This window comes from Eptatretus burgeri, chromosome 3 (assembly GCF_056783735.1).
Source record: "Eptatretus burgeri isolate ZD-2024b chromosome 3, Ebu_testis_v1, whole genome shotgun sequence".
Classification (NCBI taxonomy): domain Eukaryota; kingdom Metazoa; phylum Chordata; class Myxini; order Myxiniformes; family Myxinidae; genus Eptatretus; species Eptatretus burgeri.
In genome coordinates, this window is record NC_140963.1 from 129895095 (window position 1) to 129914638 (window position 19544).

General features: G+C 44.1%; 1 protein-coding gene and 1 long non-coding RNA gene across 7 annotated transcripts in view; one reads left to right on the top strand and one right to left on the bottom strand.

The window, feature by feature from the left end:
* ACMSD (aminocarboxymuconate semialdehyde decarboxylase) overlaps nucleotides 1-19544 on the bottom strand; it is an 85017-nt gene that overhangs the window by 59345 nt on the left and 6128 nt on the right. For all 6 annotated transcript variants that reach the window (XR_015056601.1, XM_085875584.1, XM_085875586.1 and 3 more), the window contains exons 3-5: nucleotides 6728-6824; nucleotides 6039-6088; nucleotides 4007-4243 (exon numbers count right to left, since the gene is read on the bottom strand). Coding sequence is in view for 5 of the 6 variants with exons in the window: in XM_085875584.1 (XP_085731710.1) it covers nucleotides 4007-4243; nucleotides 6039-6088; nucleotides 6728-6824 (384 nt within the window). In the remaining variant the exon portion in view is untranslated. The remainder of the gene's footprint in view (nucleotides 1-4006; nucleotides 4244-6038; nucleotides 6089-6727; nucleotides 6825-19544) is intronic.
* LOC147030967 (uncharacterized) overlaps nucleotides 1-19544 on the top strand; it is a 41493-nt gene that overhangs the window by 15369 nt on the left and 6580 nt on the right. The window lies entirely within an intron of this gene.

Below are 19544 nucleotides of genomic sequence, written 5' to 3' on the forward strand. Positions count from 1 at the left end.
CACCTGAAAGTTGCATTGGAGAAAATGATCGTAACAGCAAGGGACAGGTAAATGTCAATATAAATGCATGGAAGAGGTTTAGAAGAGGAGTGAAATATCATGGTGATGAACTGCTGTCGAAGAACACAGTCACTGAAGGAGGAGGATGGATTGTATTAACAGCTGGTTGATTACAGATGGAGGAGTAAAGGAGAGAAGAGGAAGGAGAGAGAGACTGGAGAGAAGAGAGAGAGAGAGGCTTGGATTCACTGTTGGTGTATGAAGAAATAGTAAGTTATTACCTCCACCCACCGAAGGTGAAGGAGGTTATGTTTTCACCCCTCTCTATCTGTTTGTCTGTTTGTGTTCAGGATATCTGAAAAAGTTGTGGATGGATCCGGATTAAATTTTGTGGACAGGTTTGGTGTGTGACGAGGACAAACCGATTAGATTTTGGTGAAGATCCGAATCCGGATCCAACTTCTAGAATTTTAAAGTGACTCTTCACCATTGAGAGGTTGGGTCAAAAACGAATAAATAGCACGATATCTCAAAAGGTTGTGGACGCGTTCAGATGAAACTTGGTGGACAAGTTGGGTGTGCCTCAAGGAAGAGTTAATTCGATTTTGGTGAAGATCCGAATCTGGATCTAGATACTACAATTATTTAATTTATAAAGCGATTCTTCGCCATTGAGAGGTAGGGCCAAAAACGATATATAGTCCTGTACAGCATGATATTTCAAAAACGTATTGGGCCCGATATGTTCTCGTGGATCAGGCATCACATGGCAGAGGTATGCGCTCTACCGAGTATCCTCGTCTCAAATAGTTCCTCTGGAGCACCGGATGTTGACAAGGGGCACGGTATCAGTCAATGTTCAAGTGTCTATCCACAGTCGTATATGGGGTTTTTTTCTCAACGTCTACTTAGTCATATTGCCACCAATCCAGTGCTTGCAAGATTTAGGACACGTCAATGTTTTCATTAAAGGTCAGTCCCTGAAGGAAGTTCCTCTGAAAGATGCAGTTTCTCCATCACACCATTAACATTTTCTCCCATTTTGTTACTTTATCGTCTTCTATAGTGGTGTTTTGAGGCACACACCTACGTCTTGCATCGGCACTCGGAGACCATGTGTGATCGTATTCTCAAAGTTCATTCATGGATTACCCACAGTTATCGGATGCATTGTAGATCCTCAATTATTGTACATCATCAGCCAAGCAAGAGTATGTCCTCTCAGCATCTGAGTTTGGAGGCCAGTTTGGTATGCCTGGGAGAGGCTGTATCTGATACTCATACGTCAGCCAAATGCAAGAGACTATAGTATTTTCAGTGGTTAGATGCCAATCGAGATACTATCGGATATAACAGACCGGTTTGTACCAGAATCAGGCAGGACTTTGTGACGTGTTCTGGGTTGAAAGTCACGTTTCAAGATGTGAAGCAGTTTTTGCCCTTTTCCAAATTAGCAGACTAATGCTGTGGCAACCAGCCTCTTACTGGATGGAGTATAGTACTTGTACGGTGCAAGATGGAACAAACCAAAAAGTGTAACAAACTTGTTCAAAAAAGCATAAAAATAAAACATTGATGGAAAACAAGGAATATCAGCTTGAGTGGAGAAATCAGAAGAGAAGAAAGCAGTGTGGTAATGTGCTGCTTGCGTAACCAAAGAGCAGGAAGTGGTGATTCCGATCAACTCTTGGGGAAAGATATCTTACAGTGACCAGAGATGAGCACGAGCACTTTTTAAGGAAAGTCGGACATCACAAGATCGAGGAAGGAGGCCCACCAATGAGAAATATGTTGTTAACGGGTTCGGGGAGGCTTGCTGCATTACCAAGGCCAGTGATTCGAGTTTCAGCCTAAAACTGCTGGGATGGCAGAAGTTGAAATCGTCGCTGAGAAATAACAAAAACTTTGAGCTGTCAACGAGCTGAGAACACTTGTTGGCGAAAAAGCATTGTCGCTTAAGTCATCACCGTAAGAGCATTGTGGAAGGAGAATGCAATTAGTATTCCAGAGTCTGATGAGATGGTGAAAAGGTAGTGCACTTACCTTCAAGCTGTTCCGTCTGGGTTCTATTCTCGACTATGAACTTGGGTTGGTTCTTTGCAGACACGACGTTGCATCACGAAGTCTGCCATCCTTCAGATGGACATTAAACTTGTCAACAGGGGCTTGAACATCCATCCTTCAGATGGCCGTTCAAGCCCCCTGTCGAACGTTGAAATAAGTGATTGGAGATCCCATGGTGTTTCACCAAGAGAAGATGAGTTATCGCTCGTACCCTGGTCAAATTCCAAATTCCTGATACCTTCAGTATGAACGTCAGGCCTGGCTAGCCAGTTCCTGGCTGACCCCATGAGAAGTTGAGAATAATTGTGGCCTTTGAAGAAGCAGTAGAACACAGTTATTTCATGGTGAGAAGGAGAGAAAGGGTGGATTGAATACTTTGGCAAAGATCAGTGACATTAGGATGATGACGTTCAAGTTTAGATCATTACAAAGTGGATGTTATGTTGTGCAAAAGCAAGGCAGACAAATGCCACAGGATGAGAAAAAGGGGCAAAAGTCAAGAGACAAGCTGTGCAACATAGGAGATGGGCAAGAGCAAGAAGATGGGACGGATGGGGTTGTTGGATAAAATAAATGACAACAGAATGGTGGAGTGAATAAAAACAAACAGAACCAAAATGATTCCCAAGAAATGATATGAAAAAGATCACCATGAGCTGAAAACTGTCTCGGGCATGGTGATTAAAGACACCAACACATCATTCTGGCAAGAAGAATTTCCGGCCTGTCTTTTGGAGATAAGTTTTGGAATTTTCAGCTGGTAATAATTTTTATATGGTTCCTCCCATATACATATATATGTCCCTTTCATCTTCTCCCAATCTCTCTCTCTCTCTCTCTCTCTCTCTCTCTCTCTCTGTCTCTGTCTCTCTCTCTCTCACTCTCTCTTTCTCTCTCTCTCTCTCACTGTCTCTGTCTCTCTCTCTCTCTCTCTGTCTCTGTCTCTCTCTCTCTCTCTCTGTCTCTGTCTCTGTCTCTGTCTCTCTCTGTCTCTCTCTGTCTCTCTCTGTCTCTCTCTGTCTCTCTCTGTCTCTCTCTGTCTCTCTCTGTCTCTCTCTGTCTCTCTCCCCTCCCAAACAGCCCCACCTGAATTTCACACCTTTTCTTCCTTTATTACCTCCACACCGAAGGTGAAGGAGGTGATGTTTTCACCCCTCTCTGTCTGTCTGTTTGTGTGCAGGATATCTCAAAAAGTTGTGGACGGATCCGGATGAAATTTTGTGGGCAGGTTGGGTGTGTGACGAGGACGAACTGATTAGATTCACGTGAAGATCCGGATCTGGATCCTGCTACTTGAATCTTTAAAGTAATTCTTCACCATTAATAGATCGGGCCAAAAAAATGATATATCGCACGATATCTCAAAAAGTTGTGAATGGATTTGGATGAAACTTGGTGGACATGTTAATTGTGGGACAAGGGCAAATTGTTTCGATTTTGGTGAAGATCCAAATCCGGATTCGGATACGAGAGTTAATTAATTTTTTAAGTTATCCTTCACCATTGAGAGACAGGGTCCAAAAGGATATATGACATGATATTTCAAAAATGTATTGGGCCAGATATGTTCTCGTGGATCAGGCAATACGTGGCGGAGGTATGCGCTCTACCGAGTGCCCTTCTCGTTCAATTTTGATTTTACTATTCTTGTCACCCCCTCCCCTACCCATTCTTGCAGTGTGTACGCAGAAAGTGGATGACCCCTTTTAAATTGCAGGCAGAATCTGATACTTCCTGGGAACACTTCACATACTTCCTTTCATCATATCTATCCACATCTAAGTAATATATAGATGACCACTGAAAATGTAAAAAAACTGGGAGAATTTCATTCTGCATGGAGAGTACCAAACTCAGTACCCTAATAAATACGTCCATACAATTTAATAATGCACAAAATATATTTCATGATTTGTGAACAAGAGGGGGAAAATTGCCTTACAGCATAAACAGGGTGCAGCTCAGGTGATCCGAGGTTCCAAGTGTTCACATGTGAACCAATTTCCACTCCAACAAGCCCCAGGTCAAGTACACAGCGGCGTAGCTCATCAACGGCGAGCGTCGGTGACTGCATGGGTAGTGTGCCAAGTGCAGCAAACCGGCGCGGGTACTGCTTTGCCACACCTGCGAGGTGCTCATTCAGAAGCTGGCAAAGCTCGAGTGTATCGGCTGGTCGTGCCTACAGGACAAGGTAGGAGCAAGTTGTCCCCAGGATAGTTTTGACTCGTGCACAATGCTTTCTTTGGATACAAATGGTAGGTTAGGCTGTTGGAAAAAGAAATTGTCATTGGGTCGTAATGGCCTGGTTGGAAGAGTATCCACATGTTGCAAGCTGCGAGAGGTTGATGCTCCACGACGAGTTGTTGAAGAAGGTCCTTGTGAGGAGGAAAGGTCAGCTGGGAGCTAAAAAGAAGAGAATGGGAAGACTTGGACTACCTGAATGAATTTGTAGGAGGGCAGGCCTGTGTGATGTGGCTGCTGCTGAAGCCGCGTTTGTTGCATTACACTACACATTTGCTGTTTCGTTTAACTGGTGATAATAGCATTAAATGTGTTGAAAGTTTGGCCAGCTTACAACTTTCGGTGACCAGGAATCACAAATTACGAAGAGTGAAAATGAGGTTGCTGGCAGAACTTGCTTATAATTATTGTAGGTGTAACGTGACACAAACAAAAGGTCTGGACCAAACGACAACGGAGAGAGCAGTACTCCATCAAGTTGTGAATGAAGGCCTTGTAGGTTGTCAAAAGTTCAGATTGCCCAAAGAAAGACCTTGCAGAATGAAGGATGCCCAAGCAGCGACTGGCTTTGGAGGCCATCTTCGAAATATGGCCTGCCCAAGAAAGATCATGGCTGATGGTGAGGCCCAGAAGTTTAAGTGACAACCTCTTCAAGTAGTTTATTTTGGAATTAGATGGGAGAGTGCCGGATGGCCTTTTTGGAGAGACAGGGTGAGTGTGTGGGATTTGTTGGGGTTGAAAAACATATTCCAGGCGTTGGACCAGCTCCTGATTCTATCAATGTCTGCAGAGAGGGAAGAGGCTGCTGCCTAAAGTCAGTGATCTGTGAGAGGAGGTGGTCTTGTATGTCATAAGCAGAGAGTTTGGAGATCAAAGTGGGGTTCCAGACTCTATCAAATGCTCAAGATATGTCCAGAGAGATGGCCCTGATCTCGTGTCCGAAATTGAGAGCTTCCATCCATTGGTGAGAGAGTGGAAGCAGCATGTCAAGCGTAGAATGACTGTCTTTTTTTTTTCCCTGTGTACATTGTCAAGGCTCGTATAACAGCAAACACATAACATATAACAGACAAGACAAGAGGGGTGGGAGGGGAAAGCACAGAACAGTAGCAGCAGAGACATGAGATCTGTGGAAGGGAGAGGGATGGGGCAGGGTACACAGGGTAAACAAGATAGACACTACAGGGACTTTAAGGAAGGAAAACAGGGAATTTGAAGGAGGTGCATTAATGGGGGTAGGAAAGATCATTGTTGTGGATGGGGGAAGATAAGACATCAATCTGCACATAAGGGAAAGCAAGTTTGTGTGGAAGGATTCCTAGGCAGTATACATATCAGGAGAGGTGGAAATGAAGGCCAAGTCTTGACACAAGGGCAGCTTGCAGTCCTTGCCAGTCACCTCCGGTTGAACTGCCAGACTCTATGGTGCCGAGACATCTCTTCGACAATAGCCAGAGAGATGTTGACTCTCACAAGCACATGCTCCGAGGTCCCTCACAAGCATTTGATTTGCGACGATGATGTCATCTGAGGTCCCAAAGTTTACATCACAAAAAATATATATGAATTCCGAGACCGAAGACAAACCGGGAAAGATAATTTTAACAGATTTGAAACGTTTTATAATTGCTGTGACCACCGTGAACAGAAAAAAGGTTTCAGAATTATTATTATTATTATGTGCTTCTGCCTTCTGGTACCCACTCAGCCTCTCTTGGTATTCTTTATCTTACCCAGTAGTTGAACATAACGGGCACAGTTGAGATCACTTGCATTGAAACACCTGTGGGAGATACAACAATGGACACATCATCCAACAATGTTGCCTGCGGTGGTTACATATCACAGACTTCAGAGAATCATATTACTGGATATATATAATTTGGCGTGTGTGTGTGTTTGACTTGTATGCACCCCTAAACCACTGGATGGAATGAGTTGAAATTTGGGGGTGTGTTCCCTAGAAAGTTTTCGGCTTTGAAAACAATTCCCAGTCACATGGGGTTCGGGAGCGGGACGGAGATGACTCAAATTCTCCGTGTTGCGGTATCGTATATTGAAAACTACAGTCATCGTAGGTGTGGGTGGGGGGAATGCATTGAAACGTACGTGTTTGTTTGATTTGTTTGTGCGAAGAAATGCGTTGAAACTTGGTGGAAGTACTCGGGGTGTGCACGGGATGTTCTGCTAAGCTGGGATGGCCACTTCCAAATTAATGTTTCCCTCCCTTGCTCTTCTCAAAGGGATGAGTGGGGGTTTTCTACCGAAATGAATAATGCTTTAGCAATGTCAATAAGTAAAATGATGAAAGCTCATGAATGCCTTTTTGCCAAATCAAACGGACAGAAAAGGAATATCTTACATATTCCGCTGACCTGCAGTTTAATTGAAATCAGTAAAATGTGAAGTTTAAATTGTTCACCTGTCCGTTCCATGTCCTTCAACCTACAGGCTGGATCCCAACAATTATCACGGATCACACGAAACACTTCACCATCTTTGAGCATCTTGGCTTCCCCCTGTAGGGAAAGCACAAGCAGGAAATGCTGGTTTTAGATGGCATAGTGGATTAAAAGTGTTTAACATGTAACATAACTAAAGGATGAGGGATAGGGGAAGAATGTGCAAGGGGTGGACAAGATGGACACAGAAGCAAACACATTTTGGGGGAATGGGGGAGGTGTGCGGTGGTTTAACGGGTAGAAAAGATCATGGTTTTGGATGGGGGATGATCTGAGATGGTGGTGAACCAGTTGTCTTAAAGTCCTGGAGGGAATAACAAGATTGAAGAGAGTGTGGAAGTTGGCTTCATGGGTGAGAAAACAGAGGAATACATGAGTGGAGGTAAGCAGTGATTCTGGATTTTGTGAGTTTCACTACAATGGTGTTGTTGGTAGACCACATGCACCATGCATATACCTGGGGGTGGGGGGACAAAGAGTGGTCAGAGGGTGCAAGAACGGAAACTATGCGGAAGAAGACAGAGAAACCACCGACGTGTCTAGTCCGGGGGCCTGGAGGACCCACCATGCACCCCCCTCAGCATTCATTGGGATGACTATTTTCTTACTTATTATGTGGCTGGTGAAATTTTAAAACATGTACCCAAAGAAAAAAAGTGTCACAATCAACGTTTTTTGGGGGAAAAGCAATACGGGCTTTAAAACTAGAAATTGCATTAGACATGGGGGGTGGGAAATTGGAAAATGAAAACGTGTCACTTTTTCCCCTCCAGGGTGTCTTCTTTGTCAATATTTTAAATGAACAAGTTGATTTATTCATAATTTCAGCCTCAAGAAGAGATTTATCAGCTTAAGATACATTTTGAACTGATAAAAGGCCACAATTAAACCGATTATTGAAATCACCCACATGTTGCATTCTTTAAGAGAAAAATGATAGTTTTTGTTTTCAAATAGTGAGAGTTCCCTGTGATTTAATGATGCATTATGCACCCTCCACCCGGTTTGAACAATTCACTTGACTGACACCAGGTAGCAGATTATACTGAGGGAATAGATGTCTCATTAGTTTCTGCACTGGCTACTTGGAGTGCTGCAGATTAAGTCTCAAGATTCAAACGTGTCAGTTGAACAAGAAGGATTTCTGGTTGTAAATGCCTAAATATTCAGGTAAATGAGCATATATAAGCAATGTTGGTTGTGGCTTCATCACAATAAAGTGGAGCGCTCTGCTTCGGAAGATAGATGATTACCTTGAAGCTTTTTAACTTTACGACAATTCTGTTGAATTCATGTGATATTCAAATTAACTTATTTATTAATACCCAGTTTCATCATAGTTACGGAATTTGTTTTGTATGTTCTATTTTCGAAACGATGCAACTATGAACACGCAATACAGAAGATACAATAAGGCTGGGAGTTATTTTTTAAAATGTTTTAGATTTTTTTCAGGCAAAAAAGGAAGGAGGGAGGGAGGCAAAAACAAAAACAAAATTAAGCTCCATGAGTGTATTCTTACTAAATTTATTACAATCTTGGAAAATATGTGGTGTTTTACACAACCTCCAGTGTTCTGGGAGTGTTTTGATCGTACTGAAATTAAAGCACCGGCAAAAACACTATTATCTGTGATGGAGAGTCAAAGCAAAATATATTTTGTAATTGCAAGAGGAAAATTGTGAATTTTTTTTGGCAAGGAGGCACTTAAAATCAAGAAGGTGAAAAATCTAAAACTAAAATAAAAACTTCCAGCCGAAGCAAGCAAAGAAGAATTGTGTTGTGATTTCAGGCCTGTTGGTTATCTGAAGCAGAACATTTGATTAATTACATTCACTTTTCTTTTTCTTTCAGCCCGTAATGTATAGTAATGTTTTTGTTTGCTTGGCCCTTTTTCTTAGAATCACGTGCACGTTTCATGATGTGTGGTGTTGATTTCCTTGTCACCCTGACCCTTATTCACATTACAAATCTCTGTAAACACAACACAGAGCAAATGTATGAGGCGACGCTGGCGCTACATGCATTCACCTGTTGTGATGCAGTCAGCTCTTTCAGGGGTATTGGAAAGTTTTTACCTCTCAAGTTGTTACTGAAATCTCCTGCACACTGTGATGTCCTGAAGCATTTGGGAGATGACTGGAATGTTGATGATGTTGGTCTGATCGGGTGTGAAAGGTTCACCTGTGCACTGTATGGGAAATCCAAATCGGAGAGCGCAGATGAATTATGAAAAAACTAATTGATGCTCAAGTCAAAGTGTGATGGGGATATTTCAGTTGACGGTCCAACATGCAGTACCATTGACCTGGCGAGATTGCCTCCGAGTAGGGCATGCTTAAGAGAACATGTTGCTCGAGCAAATTATCAGACAAGAAGATGGAAAATGGCAAATTTTGCCGTATATGAGATCCCCAAACCCAAGGAAGGACATGGATGGAAAGAGGATGGAGAACCACTCTGGTGTGCAGATGAAATGATCTTACCACAAAAACTAATTGATGTGCTGGAGCAACTGGGTGATGCAACAGAACTGGAGAAATCTGAAGATGAAATAGGAGAACAGGAATATGCTGCAGGTGGTAATACTGACAGCTTCTCTGATGAGGACAAAGACAGTAAAAGGGTAATTTGTGATAATGGAGTTCTGGGACTTTATATTTTACTGTGGGCATGCAGGGAAAGGATATTAGCAGATTCGATTGTGTAAACAAGTGTTATCTTAGGCGTTAGAGATTCCCTATGATATTTGTTCCTCGTGAGACTAAAATAAACAGGTGCTTATAAATCTCTTCTAAAGGCTGAAATTATGAGTAAATCAACTTGTTCATTTAAAATATTGACAATGAAGACATTCTGGAGAGGAAAAAGTGACACGTTTTCATTTTCCAATCCCCCCCCCCCTCCAATCAAATGCAATTACAGCCGGTTTTGTTTTTCCCTAAAAAACTTTGATCGTGACACTTTATTCTTTGGGTACATGTTTTAAAATTTCACCAGCGACATAATAAGTAAGAAAATAGTCATCCCAATGAATGCTGAGGGGGTTGCATGGTGGGTCCTCCTGGCCCCCGGACTAGTCGGTAATGGCAAATTAATAGGCCCATAGACTCGGCTTCATCGCAGGAGATTACAGTGGTCTTGAAGGTTTCGCAATATTTTCCACGGCGTAAAGCTGAGAAAGATGTGAGGCAGGGGTGCTCGTCCAGAGGGGAGAGCAGTACTCCATCAAGCTGCAGATGAAGGCCTTGTAGTTGGATAGGAGTTGAGGTGTGCCAAGGAAGGACTTTGCATGATGGAGGATGCCCAGTCAGTTGCTTGCTTTGGAGGCCAACTTTTTGAAATGTGGTTTGTTCAAGCAAGATCATGACTGACTGACAGAGTGAGACCCAAAAGTTCTCTTTGAGAGGGTTGTTGAAAAAGTATATTGGAGGGTTTGCCATCATGATCCTTTCAGAGAGAGATCGTGAGTGTGTGGGATTTATCAGGGTTAAAAGACATATTCCAAGTGTTTGATCACTTTGTGATTTTGTCAAGGTGTGAGGAGAGGGAAGGGGCTGCTGCCTGTGTATCAGAGGGATGAGAGTGGAGTCAACAGTAAAGAGATATAGAGGATTTTCCAGAAAGTCAGTGAGATCATTGATGAAAATTAGGAATAATATGGGGCCCAGAACACTGATTTGTGGTACTCCAGCCTTGACAGGGAGAGTAGATGAAAGGGATCTGTTGAGAGCCGCACGTTCTCTATGAGAGTGGATATGAGAGGAAGGGATAAAATACATTTGTCAGTAATACAAGGGTGGAGTCACAGGCAGAGACGTTGGAGAGCAATGCAGGATGCCAGACTGTATCAAAAGCTTGAGACTGTATTGAAAACTTGAATGATAAAAATAACGAGAAAGAGCAATCGGAGATTGCAGATTCTGGCCAGGACCTATTTTGTGTGGTATTCATGTTGTTGTTGTTGTTGTTGTTGTTGTTGTTGTTGTTGTTGTTGTTGTTGACTACCCCCCGGTGAGCTCTGCACAAACAGGATAGCCAATTGATCTCCTGGGAGTGACCCAGAGATACAAGGAAATCCAACACAGGTGGCCATTCGGCCCATCATGCCTGCGTGAACACCACACTAATCCATCCACACAACATCCAAGGAAGAAAATGCAAATAAGTTTTTAATTAATGACATAAATGATTCTGTTCGTTTGTTTGTTTTGTTTTTTAATTTTAATAATTTTCATTATTTATTTAGTTTTTGTATTTTTTTTCTTTTTCTTTTCTTCCCCTCAGGGGAGGGGCATGGGCTGGTTTAAAAACACATCAACCGCACAACCACCCCTTGACAAGACTCCTACCAACAGCACTCCGTACACATGCACACAACGACCCATCAATACTCAAACTATCTAAAAGTCTTATCAACATCCCCACACCCCTCTATCTCCAAAACTTCCAGGTACCTATGTCATTCTAATTTAAACTGATCTACTTTTTCTGCTGCCACTACCTTTCCAGGGAGACCATTCCATGCATTAACTACTCCATGAGTGAAAGTCCCCTGCCTTGCTACCATCTTAACTCTCCTCTTCTTTACTCTCAGGCTAAGGCCCCTGGTCCTATCACTGTCTACTCCATGAGTGAAAGTCCCCTGCCTTGCCTCTGTTGAATAATTATTCTTCACTTATTTTATCTCCACCTTTCATGATCTTAAACATCTCGATCATATCTCCTCTTAACCGCCTCCTTTCAAGTGAGTAAAGCCCTGTCTCCTTCGCCGCTCCTCATCGCTGAGTCGAGCTAGGCCCAGAATCAATTGAGTAGCCCTGCGCTAAACCCTCTCTGTGGCATCTATGTCCTTCCTGAGTTCTAGTGACCAAAACTGCACACAAAATTCTAGACGTGGCCCTCACTAAATTCCTGTGCAACGTAAACACCAACTCTTTTGATTTGTAAATGATCCCCCTCCAAATACAACCTAAAACCCTATTTGCTTTACCAATAGCTGCCTGGCACTGTGCTACCTGCTTACCTCCCATACCTATTACCACCCCCAGATCCTTCTCCTGTGTGACATGCTCCAAAATTACCTCTTACATCCTGTAAACTTCATTTTCATTGTTCTTTCCCATCCCCAACACCTTACACTTGCTCATGTTAAATTCCATCTGCCAATCTTTTGCCCAATCTATGCAAGTATCAATACTTTCCTGAATCTGATCACCACCCTCTCTGCGACCCACCTTACCTCCAAGCTTCGTGTCATCCCTCACATTAAAGATGTTGTGCTCTTGCCTTCGTGGAGCCAGGACCGGATATTCTTCCATAATGCCAGGTCGCCCCATATTGTGTATGGGGTAGCCTGACAGAGGTCGCAGGTTTCGTCAGTGGTGTCACCGAGTCTATGTTTGTACGGTAAAAGCTGTTGGTGGTATCCACAGCAGAGGTGTGAAAGGTGAATACGATCATACCTGTGGAGTAATGTCTTTGTGTTGTCGATGGGTAGAGGTTTTGTGGCCAGTATACTGTTTGGGCCGAGGTTGTTGACTGCGTTTATGGTGATGGGGGTACATGGATGAGCTTGTTACCTCCGCCACCGAAGGTGAAGGAGGTTATGTTTTCACCCCTTTCTCTCTGTCTCTCTGTCTCTCTGTCTGTCTGTCTGTCTGTCTGTGTACAGGATATCTCAAAACGTTGGGGACGGATCCGGATGAAACTTGGTGGACAGGGTCGTTGTGTGACAAGGACGAACTGATTGGATTTTGGTGAAGATCCGGATCTGGATTCGACCACTAAAATTTTTTGAGTGATTCGTCACCATTGAGAGGTAGGGCCAAACACGATATACAGTATAGCACAATATCTCAAAAAGTTGTTCACGGGTTCGGATGAAACTTGGCGAACAGGTTGGGTGTGTGACCACAATGAATTGATTCGATTTTGGTGAAGATCCGAATCTGGATCTGGATGCGAGAATTATTTAATTTTAAAAGTGATTCTTCAACATTGAGTGATCGGGCTCAAAAACGATACGGTACTGGTATAGCATGATGTTTCAAAAATGTATTTGGCCTAATATGTTCTCGTGGATCAGGTATTATGTGGCGGAGGGGTGCGCTCTACCGAGTGCCGTTCTAGTTAAACTATGCCCTCACATTCTCGATAAATGCACTTTCTAGACATACTCACATTCAATTCGATAGTAAGTACAGTACTTTATAGATGTGCTTGCCTTGCAATAGTACAAACTTTATGGACGTACTCTCATTCTAATTGCACATACTTCATCGAGGTACTTGGTTAGAAAAGGATAACTTGTAATACTGGCTACCACCAGGTGGTGTTTGTGGCTTATTTTAGCACATTATGTGTGGACAGACAAACAAGTAAGTGAAGATTGACCAGTACTTGTGAAATCGGTCACTGCAACCTTGCCCAAAAGGAACCCAAAAGCAACAGGCTTCAGGATTTTGATTGGCGAAGCAATCTGCAAATTCTGGTCAAATTTCACATCAATCAGATGAAAATTGATGATTTTGTGACCTCGACCTTTTGACCTCAAACAATAGGCTTCAGTTTTATTCTTTTGTATGCAACACAATGCTGGGGGTAGCATCATTGGCTGGGGGTGCGGCTGTCCCCTGCTGGTGAGGGCGGAAATTTGGAATTTGTTCAGGGTGCTGGCGATAGCTCGCCTCCCTACTCTTTGCAAAGGACACCGGGGATATATAATGTCTACCAACAAATGCCAGCAGATGGGACATCCGTTTAACATCCATCCGAGGAATGGCACACACATTTATGAATCACCCTGCCTGTGAAACATACGATGACAGCTGGGTTGGGGTTCAAACCCAGGCTACACAACTTGTAGGTGAGTATGCGTACCTTTCGGCCATCCTGCCAGCCCGAACGGCTTCAGTGACCCAATATGCAAAGTCTGTTTAAATTTCAAGTCACTCACATGGAAATTGATGTTTTTTTGACCTTGACCGTTGACCTTTTGACTTTAAGACCTCAAAAACAATAAGCTTCTAGCGACTGGCATACAGGCAAACAAACAAACTACAGGTGATTGACATACAGGCAAACAAACAGACAGACAGGCAATAATAGATCAGACCAAGCAATGTACATTACTTGCGATTCTTTGATTTCGCAAGGTACAAACGGACCCACATGTTATACCCTCTCCTCTGGCGAGGGTAATTAGCACATGTGGAGCAGAGTTTGGGATAAAGGAGCAAAGGATGGGAAATCAAAGCACACCTGGCACAAATAAAACGAATAAACAAAAAAGGACAGAAGACGTAGTTCAAATAATAAGCAGGAATCACAAAGAGCAAATGTAATTAAAATACATTAAGAAGAATATAGAATCAGGTCAGGATATGAAGGGATGACAAGCAAATAGAAAGTACTGTATTGAAACAACATTTTCATGGTTAAATATTTATTTTGAATTCCAGGTTGTGATAAAACTTTTAAGTACGAAGTTCACATCTGCTGTATGTTCCCCCTTCATCCTGTCGCTCACCTCAAATGGCATCGCCGCAGACTCCCCCAGAGATAAGGCAGATGTCTGAACGCTGTTTGCCTGAAAATACTGTGTACCCAACCCATTCTGCTTTGTCGCCATACCCACTGTCCCGCTGGAGTTTGTGTCCTCACCCAAGAAGGTAGAGAAAGCTCTGTCCAGCCTTGACCCTGCTTCAGCGACAAGCCCAAGTGGCATCAGTGCCCTTGTTCTCAAATCTTGCTTTGCCATTCTTGCTTACACTCTGTCTGCCCCATGGCCTTTGCAAGGAAGTCAGCAAATGACACAAGCCTGGTGTTGGCTTAGTGGTTTGGGTGGCGGCTTGGGATCCTTGGGTCCTGAGTTCAAGCCCCGTTGGCCGCTGAATTAATATACATCAGGAGGTTGACTCAGCCTGTCATCCTTCCGAGGTCGGCAAAATGAGTACCAGTGTAGTGTACTGGTAAGGGGGACACTGCATCAGCGGCATAGCCGCATCCCAACCAATGATGCAACCAGCAGCCACAGGCTGCACTCGAGATAGAGAGAGAGCAAATGTCACTCCTGTCTCCATGAAATGTGGCAAAACAGATCCTATCAACTATAGATAGAATCCAGTTACAAGCAAAGTCATGGAATCCATCAAATTGCTTGTGATGTGAAATCTTTCCTGTTTTCAAACAGCCTGATCTCTGACCATGAGTTTGGATTTCATCCCAGTCACAACTTTGGACATGCTTCTGTTCCTCTCACATACAGTATTCTCCATAACTCGGCCCAGCATCAAATCGGTCTCTCATGGATTCTGTGTAATCTGAATCTCTCAACATTATTGGACTCTCCCGTGATGAGTCCGGGAATCTCCCGTGATGAGCAGGTCGGTGGTCTCTTCGCTTTCTATACCGTCTATTCTCCATCATCGCTTGCTCTGCTCTTTCAGTCCTCCAACCCTCCCCAGCAATCCAGGATGCACCCATTCTTCCAGTAAACTCTTCCTGGTTAAGTTTCCCAAATCCAAGCTGACTGCACACTTCAACTCTTTGGAACCACCTTCCAGAGGCTCTTCTTTCGAACTCTTCTCTTTGGGACTTAAACCAGACAGTATCATCCCCTATTGTGACCCATGATCCCTCTCCAGCCCAACCTTGTTTCTTCCGATCCCCTCCTCACTCTACTTTTCCTCTTTGTTCATTCCCTTGCTGATTGTACCCAATTTTTGCACAGCTACCCCACTGCCAGTTGGTTAATCGTTGCTCTTCCATGAGCCTCGTTCTTACAGGAAAAAAAAACTTTTTCTACTTTTATTCACACCACATTAGCACACATCGACATAAACAGTGGCCTGCAAAAGTATTCACCCCCCGACCAATCATGCCATATTTAGATGAATTACGAATGATGTAGAAACAATTTTTCCAAATGAACTTTTTTTTATTCATAACTGATGAGATCAATCTAAACACTGTTATCGTTGAAGAAGGTTCCATTGAAGGGGTGCTCTGCTCTTTTTTTTGTTTTTAAGCACCCTTTCAATGATGTGATTTGATGTTGTGTTTTTTTATTTTTTTGTATACATTGTCAAGGCTCGTATGAGAACTAACACACACAACGCACAACAAGGGGGCCAGGAGACAAGAGGGGCAGGAGAGAGGACAAAACAGTGGGGAACAGAGATATTAGGAGATCTGTGGAAGGGAGAGGGATGGGGCGGGGAACATGGGGACATTACAAGATGGACATTACAGGGACTTTCAGGAAGGAAAGCAGGGAATTTGAAGGAGGTGGGTTTGGGGAGGATTAATGGGGGTAGAAAAGATCGAGGATTGGATGGGGGACGATAAGAGATGGTGAATAGCTGTTTTGAAGGCCTAGAGGGAAGAATTGGATTGAAGAAGAGTGTGGGAGTTTGTTCCAAAGGTGGGGAAAAAGAGGAATGAAAGAGTGAAGGTGAGCAGTGATTCTTGATTTTGGTAGTTTCACCAGAAGGAGGTTGCTGGTGGACCTTGAGCACCATGCAGAAATATTGTGGGGGAGTGGGGGAGTGGGGGCATATCGCAGACAGAGCAGGGGGGCGAGACTGTAGAGGAGACAGTAGAAGACAGACCACCGACCTGCCTGCGGTGACAGAATGAGAGACCCAAAGACTCGGCCTCCCCACGGGAGATACCAATGCTCTTAAATGCTTTGGTTTCCACAGCGCGAAGCCAAGCTTGGTGTGAGGTGGGAGCCCCACCCCATAGGGGGGAGCAGTACTCCATCAGGCTGTGGATGAAAGCTTTGTAAGTGGTTAGAAGCTCAGGTGTGCCAAGGAAGGACTTTGCATGACGGAAGATTCCCAGTCGGCGACTGGCTTTGGATGCCAGCTTGGAAATGTGGCTTTCCCAGGAAAGATCATTGCTGATAGTGATATCCAGAAGCTTAAATGAAAGGACTTCTTCCAGAGGATTCGTGAAAGTAGATGGGGGGGGGGGGTGGGTCCAAACGGTCCTTTAGAAGAAACATCGTGAGAGTGTGAGATTTGTCAGGATTGAAAGACGTGTGTTCCATTATCAATAAACAAGTGTTGGAAATGCGAATGTTGGGGTGTTTGTGTATATATGTATATATACACACTACATTCTGCACTGCAGAGCCAAAAGTATGTGGGCACCCCTTTCTAATTAGTGGATTCGGCTATTTCACCCACACCCATTGCTGACAGGTGTATAAAATGAAGCACACAGCCATGCAATCTCCACAGAAAAACATTGCCAGTAGAATGGGCCGTACTGAAGAGCTCAGTGACTTTCAACGTGGCACCGTCATAGGATGCCACCTTTCCAACAAGTCAGTTCATCAAATTTCTGCCCTGATAGAGCTGCCTCAGTCAACTGTAAGTGCTGTTATTGTGAAGTGGAAACATCTTGGAGCAACAACACCTCAGCCGCGAAGTGGTAGGCCACACAAGCTCACAGAACTGGATCACTGAGTACTGAAGCGCGTAGCGTGAAAAAAATCGTCTCTCGTCGAGTGTCACACTCACTTCCGAGTTCCAAATTGACTCTGGAAGCAAATTCAGCACAACCACTGTTCGTCTCGAGTTCATGAAATGGGTTTCCATGGCCAAGCAGCCGCACACAAGCCTAAGATCACCATGCAAAATGCCAAGCACACCAAAATATATATATAAATATATATATATATATATATATATATATATATATATATATATATATATATATATATATATATATATATATATATATATATATATATATATACATATACATATATATATATATACATATACATATATATACATATACATATATATATATATATATATATGTATGTATATATATATATATATATATATATATATATATATATATATATATATATATATATTGTTGCGGATTCGCGCCCGCCGGCGTGCGAACGGCCACGTAACTCGAATCGCGGCACGTCACCCACCGGACGGACAATCCCGTCGTGACCCTCTCGGACTAACGCCGGGAACTAGTCACGGGTGGGCCTTTCGGCCTCACCACGATCGTGCCAATCGGCCCCCCGCGTGGGATAGGGTTGCTTGCCAAATTCGACCTACCTAAGTACCCACACGGAGGGTAGACCGGGCGATCGCACCTCGCCGCAGGTCGACTTCGGACACGGGTCACTTTAAGTGACCCGTTCCGTACTATCGGGATAACCGAGCGGTGTTATCGTCAACCCCGACGGTTCGATTAATTATCGGGCGTTTTAGCTCACGACCAACCCTTTACGTGAAGTAAGATGGAGATTCAATAAAGGAAAAGACGAAGCGAAACGGGAAAAACAGTTCAACATAAAGCACATTTATTTCGCGATGGCACACGGATAGCACACATATACAATTATACACCAAAAGCAAATGTAAAAGAAGAAACACCACAGTAATGCACAAAAAGCAAATGTAAAAGTGAAACACAATGCAGATCTACCACCGACTACCGAGCACACGGCAACACTTATACAGTTTTACTTCACAGACGGCGCCGACAACACATATACTCAAAGCAAAAGAAAAAGGGACCACCCTCCACTATGAGGGGGCAGACGGGCCTGAGGCCGAGACCGCGTCGAGCCTACCCGTCTGGTGATGAGCCGCAAAATGGCGGTGGCGCCCCGACTCCGCGGGCCTCGCGGACAGTGTCTGGAATGGCGTGGGAACGGGGCCCCCTTCTCGCACTATCTCAGCGCGGGGGGGAAACAGGAGGGGGTTGTTGATGCTCGGGGGGATGAGGATGTCTCGCTGGTTCGGGTCCCGCGACGAGCGTCTCCACCGCGACCTCGGTCGCGTTATCGGCCTCCCCTCTCCGCAGCTCCCCGACTCTGACACGAGCGCCCCCTCGACTGCCTTCGCCGACGCCACCTCTCCAACTCTCCACAGCTCCGTCCAACTGCTTTCTCCGACGCTTCTCTTCTCCACTCTCCTTGACTGACTCTTTCCAACTCAACTTGACTCGACTCGTCCCAACTCAACTTGACTGACTCAACTACTCCTCCGACTCTTCCCAACTACTGCTTTTTTTGGCGAGTGAACGCGGCCCTTTATAGCCGCGGGCCTTTATGGCTTCGCTCCTTCGACCCTTTACCTCTGGCTGGCTCCCCATTGGACAGAGGAAAAGTTGGCGTGAATGCTTTTTGATCCGCGAATCTGCATATAGCGATTATACTCCGACGCACCTGGAGGCGGGGCCAAACCGCCCCATGCTCGCTGATAGGACGGAACAGAAGTGGGCGTGAATAGTTTTTGATCCGATTTCTTCGGAAAGGCTGGTGTTTCTGCACCCGCTGCTCGGTCCGCGCCCTGCACGAGTCCAGTATCGGTGCCCACAAGCGGCGCGGGAATGGCGGTGATGCGATGGTTGCGAGGGCGAGTTGTGACGGTAAAGGTCGTGGCTGTTGGCGTTGTTGTTGTTGTGAGGCGGCGTTGCGGTTGGTGGTTGTTGTGTGATGGCTGTTGAGACGTGGTAGTAATGGTAGTAATGGCGGCTGGTCCAAAATAAAGATAGTAAAAGAAAAACGGCTATCTAGAAGGGTCGCAGCCCGAATGAATGACATTTATTCCCTCGAAACAACGGGTTTGGGCCTAACTACACATATACTTACAGAGATATCTCACCTAAGGGACCTGAATGGTGGTTTGCGAATTTCGTCAACCACAACAATATATATATGTATATATATATGTATATATATATATATGTATATATATATATATACATATATATATATACATATATATA